The sequence below is a fragment of the Colias philodice genome, chromosome 24, assembly GCF_061535455.1.
Source record: "Colias philodice isolate Cphi_HAF_F1 chromosome 24, ilColPhil1 Martin Lab GWU primary, whole genome shotgun sequence".
NCBI classification, from domain to species: domain Eukaryota; kingdom Metazoa; phylum Arthropoda; class Insecta; order Lepidoptera; family Pieridae; genus Colias; species Colias philodice.
Genome location: NC_143109.1, coordinates 3,108,844 through 3,118,938, shown reverse-complemented (window position 1 = coordinate 3,118,938; position 10,095 = coordinate 3,108,844). Strand labels below are relative to the sequence as shown.

General features: G+C 34.7%; 1 protein-coding gene across 3 annotated transcripts in view; it reads left to right on the top strand.

Moving 5' to 3' along the window:
* The window catches only part of LOC149477657 (uncharacterized), an 80,160-nt gene that overhangs the window by 64,228 nt on the left and 5,837 nt on the right, over window positions 1-10,095 (top strand). For 2 of the 3 annotated variants that reach the window (XM_089710136.1, XM_089710135.1), the window contains exons 3-10: window positions 514-692; window positions 1,074-1,391; window positions 1,695-7,557; window positions 7,629-7,763; window positions 7,932-8,194; window positions 8,604-8,733; window positions 9,324-9,470; window positions 9,933-10,052. In XM_089710136.1, the coding sequence (XP_089566262.1) occupies window positions 514-692; window positions 1,074-1,391; window positions 1,695-7,557; window positions 7,629-7,763; window positions 7,932-8,194; window positions 8,604-8,733; window positions 9,324-9,470; window positions 9,933-10,052 (7,155 nt within the window). The remainder of the gene's footprint in view (window positions 1-513; window positions 693-1,073; window positions 1,392-1,694; window positions 7,558-7,628; window positions 7,764-7,931; window positions 8,195-8,603; window positions 8,734-9,323; window positions 9,471-9,932; window positions 10,053-10,095) is intronic. The other variant, XM_089710137.1, reaches the window with a different exon arrangement.

Here is a 10,095-nt window from a genome sequence, read left to right as displayed (position 1 = left end):
ACAATACAGATTATACAGAAGCTATGATTTCTAAGCATTGTGATAAAGTAGTAACGCATTGCTAAAAATGTAAATATGTTAGCAGTGTTGATTAACAATTGACTTGAAGTCTTAAGAAATATCACTTGAGCTAAAGCTTAATAATTTGACAGTAATGTAACAATCAATTTCTTGAGACTTCGGGATGTAATTAGGATTGTAAAACTAACATTTAGTATGCACAGAAATTCGTAGTGTCTTGACTACAGTAGCACAAACAGTAGCTAGTGTTCTATGTAGATTTGTATTTTGCATGCTATTTTATGTTATTTTGAAACTGTTATTAATAATTGAACCTGCTTTAAAGAGCGCACATTAGTCAATTTCAAGCCTCGAAGACATTAGACATTATACTAATGTATTGTGTAAATAAGATTTATACTAATTATATATTTTTTTATGAAGGTATCTTCATATAAAAGGGTCGCTTTTGTAGTAAATACAAAAAATAACACTCCATTCCTATATTTTCAGCGTTTGACACAAATGCTATAGTATATGACAATACTCCATGGAGACCAGGACGAGATTCTGATCAGGTTAGATCATCAGAAGATGATGAAAGGAAGCTTAAGAATCTAGCGACTCGAATATTGTCTAACGGTGTTGAAGTATTGGTTAAGGATAAAAGTCATGATGGCAAACAAGAACAGGTAAATGTGATGAACAATTTTAATAATAGTATGGTCAGAGCAGAATAGGAAGTAAATGTTTCTCCTTTATATACTTTGATAATTTAATTTCGTCCGATCGTAAAGTATAAAAAAGTAGAGTTTCTATTGAGGACACAAGACTGAGCTCTGTCACAATGGAGACTTAATATTTATTTTCTAATGTTTCATATCTTTACAAATTTGAATACACCTACATTCTTGAGTTGCTAATAATTTTATTACCTATTTTGCTGTGGCCGAGAATTATGTAATAAAAGCGCTGTGCTTCATGCTTATTTGTGTCTAATATTTCATATTTCGAAGTTTAATTCGTTTCATTACAGGATGATCTCTTTTACTATCATTTTGTCTTTTTCTCAGCGTATGCTTAAGTTCATGCACATTACTTCAACAAAACCGCACCACTCCGGTACTACACAAAACAAGTCATTATTATCATCAGCAGTTGCTACCGTTGTAAATCAGCAACAAATGAGTGCTTTTTTTCCTATGCATCACCTCAGGCAGCACAATTATATCATCAAGACATGTATGACAACATACACATATTTGACGACAATAGTACAAAACAAGAGAAGTGCTATATCTACTTTTGAAACTATTGTATCCGTGGTCACTACGGAATCGTTAACAAACCTTTATGCAACAGACGTTTTGGCTGAATTAAAGCCGACGAAAGTAAGAGTAATTTCATAACCCAAATCCCTGGGAGTGAAAAGATATCTGGGGTTGAATGCTGGTATTCCCCAATATTGACCTGATTAACATTTTTCTAACTTAACATGATTTACACAAAATATTTACGATGGATTTTCCAAACCGTAACTAGATAAATCCATAAACCAAGTAACGAAACCTTTATCAAAATAATTACGCATGCATTTACCCTTATCGTATATTATCATTGATTTGTCACCTATCCCGGTATTTTATTAAACATTATTTTGAATGTAACACTAACAATTTTTTTGTTTATTTCAGACCAAATACATGGAAGTGAAAACAATACAACCAACAGAAGCAAATAATATTTACCTGAATAATCTTGGAAAAATCGATAAACGTATAGATCAGGACGATGACAGTATGTTTGATTTGATACAACCATCAGAAGTCAATCATGTCTCTTGTACTACAACGTCGTGTTCTTGTAGTCATACTAAAACTGAAGGTCTACAATCGAAATACACAAATATGAGGGACTCAGATGTACCGTCTGATAAGCATGCAATAAAAACGACGAAAAGAGATGTGCCTAAAGTTGATATCAAAACCACAAACAAAGAAACTCTATCTATGAAAACAAAATATCGACCGTACGACTATGAAGTAAATTCTCCAATTACACCGACTGACAGAATTGTGGAAAAATATACGGAGGTAATAAGCGATTATTCAGATGAAAAAGATAACAGTCCTTTAGAAGCAAGTGATCTTCTGACGAATGAACAAGCCCCAGGTCCAGTAAAAACTAACAAAACTTCAAATAATAAAGCTCCAGAAAAGGCAAAACCGGACAGGCCTCAGAAAGTAAACAAAAACAAACTGGTTGTTGCGGAACTAATAAAACTAGGTTCTTTAGGTATTAAAGGATTATCCCAACTAGCTCCTGTTTTTGAAAAGATGACAGGTAGTTTTATGAAACGACAAGAAGTTAATCAGACCACAACTTCAACAACTGAAAAGCCGGTTACAAAATTAACTCCATATGCTGCAGACAAAAGGGTTGATAGTGAAGAAACAAAACATGGAAACTTTCCAATTTATATACCAGTTGACGAAATGGAAACCGCAGAATCACAGGCATCATTCAGTAATGTATCATTTCACAAAAACTATCCATGGGCTTTTGACCACAAACATTCGAAAGGTCATTATATCGTTCCACCCAAAATTGTTCAAGAAAGTCCTTTAGTGAATGGTGGAATACCTATAAGTCCCGGTGAAATTATTCGCGCAAATTCTGATGTTATCGTTGGGAAACCTGCTATCGGAGGGCCATTAACGTTAGCTGCCAGCGGAATAAAGTTCCATAACCCCGTAAACCGACCTCCTGTAGATAGTTATATGGCTGATAGTGAACAATATCCTGTTAATGAACAATACCCTCTCAGTCTTCCGCAGAATAAGAAGAAAAATGTAGCACATGCAGACGATTCATTTGATTTGAGGCCTCCTGAACCACCTAAAACATATTCGAAACCATTTAAAAACGCATTAAGACCTTCACCATCTCCTTCCTATTCAAATCAAAATTCCGGTGGCAAAGTGACGGGCCCTAAGGATCAATCTAATAAATTAAATGCCGGTGAAGTTCATAAAGATCATGGGCGACCAGTATTTTTAGATTATATACCATCATTAGTTAAGCCCTCAAGCGCTAATATACCTCTAGAACATCATATTGAATTCCGACCGGTTGAAGAAAATCGCGATGGATACGAAGTAATGGACAGTAGTCCGAGTTCTTCTGAAATAGTTAGCAGCAAAATTGAAGCCACCGATGAAGATATATCTGATTCTTCAGATGCTATTAACAAGCCTTTCTTAGTCGATATTCAACCGTCGAGGGTTGCTAATGTATTAATTCCACATGGAAGTTCAACCGCGCTAGTTTTCGCTGGATCTTCTGAACCTCATAAAACTGGTGATTATATAGACGATCCTTTGCCATATCCTGAACCAGGATACTTTGGAAGTTTTAGTATTGATGCACCGCAAATGACAAACGTACATAGCGTAAATCCTAACAAAGGTCAATTATTGAAAAAACCAAATATAAATTCACCTTCAGATCATCAATATGATAACCGAAATGTACAATTCAATGAAAAGGAATCCGAAACAAATAATAATATTAGATTGAAATGGGAAAATAATCAACGTTTTAATTCCAAAAACATACCTCCACCCATGAGTATACAGGAGTCACACGTACGAATTGGACCACAAATTACTGTATATAAACCAGAGAATTATAACGGAGACTTTGAGAAGTACAAACAAAATAAAAAACCGTTAAAATCTAAGGATGGTAAGGAAATAATCGATCGAGAGTACGAAAACTACTTAGCAGTTCCTCCTCCACCTCTAAAACAATACCAGGATAATCATCACTCTAAAAATAAACCTTATAACCAAAGACCGATAGTTCACAATAAGCCAGTTCAAGATATGAAAGTATTTTTGAACGTACAACACCCGGTTCCAGAACAATTACCTCCTAAGATTACATCTGAAATATATTTTGCGTCACAACCTCATAAAAATGTTCAAAATCCTACTTTTACTGTTCACGTACCCAAACTATCATCTGCAAATGATGCGCAAAATAATAATCATGTAAGTTACCAACCATATAGGCCAAACAATTTTGAAAGCAATTCCTTTTCGGTTATTACATCACCGAACATTGCAAATAAATCTATCACTACTAATATTAATAATGACAATACATTCAGTGTCACACTAAATACTGCCACTGGTAGTCATGGAGGTTCTAGTCATACCATCGGCACAAGTATAACGGTACCTTTAAGTGCATCTGAGCACAACGGCGAAATAAATGCTAACATTCCAATTGGTACCAATTTTGCAATTAGAGTTGAAGATGATCCTTCTAAATACGATACTGTTGCTTTGAACGGTAAACGAGATCCCAGTTTAATGATATATGACAAAACTATTAAAAACAATATTAACAATACTTCTTATAAAATATCTTCGAATGAACCTAATGTAACGAAAAATAATGTTCTTGTACATAAAAACAATAAAGATGTGATTGAATCAGCACCACCTTCTATTAATAGCCACGCTAATTTCCCAATGATAAATGATAAAGCTCATAAGACTAACAATAAGGAGAAACCAGTAACAGAAATAATTGATGATATGGAGTCGCATGAACAGAGACGTCCAGGAAAAATTATTTCTCATATACCAACTAATTCTCATGGTTGGTATTCTAGTGTGCTTAATGAAGGTAATTTGAAGCACATTAACAACATTAAGGTTGAAGGAACGACTAGGAAAGTGATACCTTTAACGTATGAGTTTGATAAAGATCGTGTACAAGATTTTGGCCCTAAGATAACCACGGTAGGTAAACCTCCTACCGACTTTTTGGATACAGGTGCAAGGCCTTCACCCAATAAGTTTAACATTGGTAGACCGTTTTCAAAGCAAAAAGATTCAGATAAACCTGCATCCACATTTACAATCAAACCTAGTTATATACCATCTATTTACGTTTCAAATCAACCTGTTTATAATATACCAATCGTTGATAACTCGGATGAAGTACGTAATAAACCAACAGAAAATGTGAAACCTGTATACGAAACTTCAGAGGAAATTTACGATGGCAAAGAAGGCATTGAGGAATCTGACGAAGAAATGTCGGGAGAGGTCAGTTCAGAATCAATGAAAATTCCGATAATCACTTCATCGAGTGAAAATAATACCGTCTCAAAATCTACGAATGAAATTGTACCGCCGGTAAATAAGGATAAGGTGGATCTTGTTAAATTTAACCCCGGTACTCAAACAGAAAAGCCATTCAGATCTGCTAATAAGACAACGTTCCACTCTAATAATATGAATCCGATATTCAATAATAATCCTTACATGAAACCCAGACCTTTTACTGTAAATAACGCAATACCACTTGACCATCAATTACAACAACCGCACTGGCAGATTAATGAAATGATGGAAAATAGTACAAATGCATCATATGAAGACAGTTTTGAACTGAATACAGGAGAAAAGATGAATGACAAACATTTGAATAAATCAATGGGTTCCGTCAATGAAACTAATGTTCACATCTATGAAAAACAAAATGACTCTAATATTATAACGTCTACAATTCACATAAAAGATAAGAAACCATTATTAATAAAGGTTCCAGATAGATCTACTTTGCCTACTTTTACAATAAATACGGATGACGTGAATAATGCAACGGTAAGTGACATAATTGATTTGTCACCACCTCCTCAAAGAACAGATTATAATGTACGACCTTTACAACATAACGATTTAATTATGGGTATGAGTCCACCACCACCGGCTACCGTCTCGATCAATAGACATCCTACAAGAGCTCCTCAGACCGCTAGACCTGTTCCTGTCCGAACACCCCCACCTTATAGAAATGTACCACCAAGAACGTTGCCACCAAGACCTAACGCTCAACGGCCAGTTAAGAAACCAGCAATTCTCAACGATGAAGTATCAACTTATAGGCCAACAAATGATATGTTTAATAAATACAAACGACCTTACTTTAATCGTGACCAACCGTCATCTACGTTATTACCTCCTCCTCGTGAACTTCCAACAGCAGTTCCTTCATTTAATTCAGAACCTGCAGCTACACTTGCGGCGTCTTCTGTGTCTAATGTTATTTTCCCGACACCTACTTCATCAGGATGGTTAACCTCTTCGGGAGTAGAATTTTCGTCTAGTTTTAAATTTAATCCCACATCTGTTCAAGATCCGGAAATAATAACATCGTCTAAATCAGACTCTGACTTGATCTCATCGGATACATCCGCTGAAAATTCCTACTCTTATGAAGATGAGTCTAGTCAATCTAAATATGATAGTTCAGAAAATCCTGTAACCGAAAAGAGATATCCTAATGCTCCATCTGATGAAGAGCCTATGACACAATCTAGTGAAGTCAATAATAATACAGCTAATAATTCATCATCATATGAATCAAGCCAAGAAGATAGTACAACTGATAAAATTAAGATAACATCAATTATGGGTTCACGAAATAGAACACGTAAGCCATACCCGATTCGATCTGATGATAGAAAAACAAATAAATATAAACCCTCATCTAAATCAAGCGCTATTGCACCGACCAGGACATTATCAAGACCAGAAGTATTATATCCTACTAGACAAGTTTCCATTAAGAAAATTATAAGGCCAGGTGTAAGCCGTTACCCCAATACCCAACAATTCCATATGATAGAAAGTTCAGAAGCACCGCTCGAGGAAGATTTTATAAAACCTACACAATCTCTTAATATGTTTGACGAGAAGTCCTCTGTTATACCTGAAATAACAGCAACAATTCAAAAAACTGTTACTTCTACATTAACAATTAATAAGAACCCAGAACCAACACATGTCGAAGTGTTGCATCATGCTGGCAATGAAATAAGAATATCAGATGAAATTGTTCCTACTAAGACCGAGTTTAAAACTACCGTAGTAACTCTAACAAAAACTCTTTCTGAACCTCCGAAGACAATATCAAGCGTTGGCTATGTTAATCTGACACATACTCTCACTGTCACACATACGAAAACAAGTCTTGTTAGTCAATCAGAAGGGGCTGTTACGCAAACTTTAGTTTTGACTAATACCCATACCTCGACTGTCGTAGACGTAATAACGGAAATTTACACGCAAGTCCAACCAACCACCATAATTGAAACAGTCACAAAACATATTCCTATACCACAAGTTGAAGCCACTCCTGTTCAAGAAATAACTTCAACAAAGGTATCTCTAGATGATATTTCTATGTCTTCAGAAGAAAAGGAAAACTTTATAATTAAAGATTCAGATGCCACAGAAAATATTCAAAAGATTGAGGCTGAGGAAGACAAAGACAATGAGAGCTTCTTTGTCGTTATGAACAAGTCGCAAAATGGTGGTAAATCACCACCAATAAGCACAGATATCGAAACTGGTGACTTTGATGGAATAACAAGAAATGAACAAGTTAATAGCAACGGCGTATCTCAAGTGTTGTTCGGTGAAATATTGTTAGCTGGGACACCTTATTTGGAGACAACAAACATTGGCCATGCCGGTAAGTTTATAAAATCTTTGAATGATTTTATAAGTAGATTTGGTTGTACATAAAATGGTAAATGATTTCAGGAATTGGTTTCGGCAAAGAATGTCAGCCAGACTGCAAGGCATCAAGAAATGAACGTTGTCAACGGATTGATGGTATGATGAAGTGCGTATGTAGACCTGGCTTTGCTAGAATGTTCCCAGATAGACCGTGTAAACGTAAGCATTTTTTTTATACAATTAATGAGCTTTCAATCGAATATGAAGTACAAAATACTTTTATGCCATAAGAAGATAAATCAAATATTTTCAAATATACCGCATAATATCCAACTTTGTTTCTTTGAATTACATTAGAATAATTCACAATTCAACTTTTCCTTCCAGCAACCTACACATATTCAGTAAGCCTAGTCCTAGCATCGCAAGGTAACAAGCGGCTCAAGTTCCACCCCAACCTAGCAGATAATTCTACCAAAGAATACCACAATCTCGCTATAGCTACGCACGAGGGTATAAACAGAATGGTGATGCAATCAGACTTGAGAGATGTATTCCATGGTGTTCATATAACTGGATTCCATCCGATTGAGATGAAAGCTAAGATTAAAGAAGTTTACCAGGGCGTTGTTAATGATTTCTATGTGCAGGTAAATAAAAATTTATTCATAGGTGAATAGTAGATAATAATTAAATTGCACCAGATAATAAATATAACAGAAATAGTAACTTTATTTATAGACCTTTAAAGTAAACAAATTACTACGAAATAATTTAGTTATAAAACATGTAAATGTTTAAATGTAATTATTCCAAAAAATTTCCAACTATATGCGAGTTTTTAAAGAAAAACCCGCATAGTTCCCTTCCTGTAGGATTTCCGGGATAAAAAGTAGCCTATGTCTTTCAGTTAAGTACCTATATTTAAATCAAAAATCATTATAATCGGTTCAGTAGTATTTGCGTGATAGAGTAACATCCATCCATCTTTACAAAGTTTCGCATTTATAATATTAGTAGGATATTGCTGAAAAAGTATTAAACATGTTAATTTTTCAGCTCTCCGACAATGCGCATGAATACAGATTGAAGGAAGTTATTGAAAAATACTTAAGGAATAACAACTACAGTCTCGGAGGAACCGAAGTGCATGCGGCAGCTGATCTAATCGACAGGCTTAATGTTAGCGGTAAGTTTGTTTTGATAATAAAATAAAAAGATATATTTATTTCATAATTTATTGCACACACATTAGAAAAAGAAATACAGTAAGAACACAAAATATAAAAATATATGTACGACTGACCGGTTGGCTTGGTTGGTAGTGGCCCTGCCTTCCAAGCCAGAGCTCGTGGGTTCGATTCCCACCCGGGGCAAATTGTGTGATGTTTGCTCTGTGTCTGGGTGTTAATTATCTATATAAGTATTTATTTAAAATTATATATGTATGTTTATCAGCAATCTGGTTTCCATAACACAAGCGGAAGCTTAGTACCTATGGGATCAGATCGTGCCGTGTGTGAAAATTATCCCGAAAAATATTTACAAATGCGGTCTTATTGCTGTAGTAGAGTGGTTTACCTAAAGTGTTCTTATATTTTTAAGTGATATTTAACATAATGGTTACTGTTTGAGGTGAGGCTGTGGCGTTTATATATCTCTACAATTTACTCAACATATTTTTTAATTGGTCTGTTACATTTTGTATACTGCTAGCCGTTGGCATATGGCCTTAGTCTTTATGTAGCTCTAGAATTTATATGTAAAAATAAATTGCAGACTTCGACGAATGCCTCAGCAGCCAATTCCACGATTGTTCGGAGCACGCTAAGTGCTTTAACCTCCGGGGTACCTACACTTGCAGTTGTTTAGAAGGATTTGCTGATTTAAGTGTTAATACACTGTATCCTGGCAGGATTTGTTCTTGTAAGTACTATAATCATATTGTGGGATTTTGTATATTGAAAAATAAAATATTTATTTTAGTTCAAAACTCTTTATTTCTTTAATATATACAATTGTATGCTAGAATACTTATAAAATAAAGACGAACATTTGCCAAAAACTGTTGAAGAAAGAAATTTACTTCATTCCTTTAGATTTTTTTCCAATAATGCGACCACTATTACATAGTTTTAGATAAAACACCTATACCTTACTCTATTTACACTTATAATACTTATTAATGAGATGTTATTACATTCACCTTGGGGAGGCCTATGCCATAGAGCAAGACAATCATAAAACCGGTGTCTAATACAAATAATAATATTAATTATGTTGCTTCTATAAACTTACATGTTAATGTTAAGTAATACTAAGTAGTTTTTTGAGAAGAAATGTAACATTTAAGATTGTTAATAACGGCTTTATTTATTTCATTCACAGCGGAAGCAGTTGGTTGTGACACTTGCAACTACCATGGTACTTGCTTCGACAGAGAGAGTGCTGTCATCTGCGAATGCTTCAAGTGGTACGCTGGGAGGACCTGCCAGATTAATCTTAAAGGTAAATATATATAAATATCTCATTGAATGTAAGCTCCGTTCGA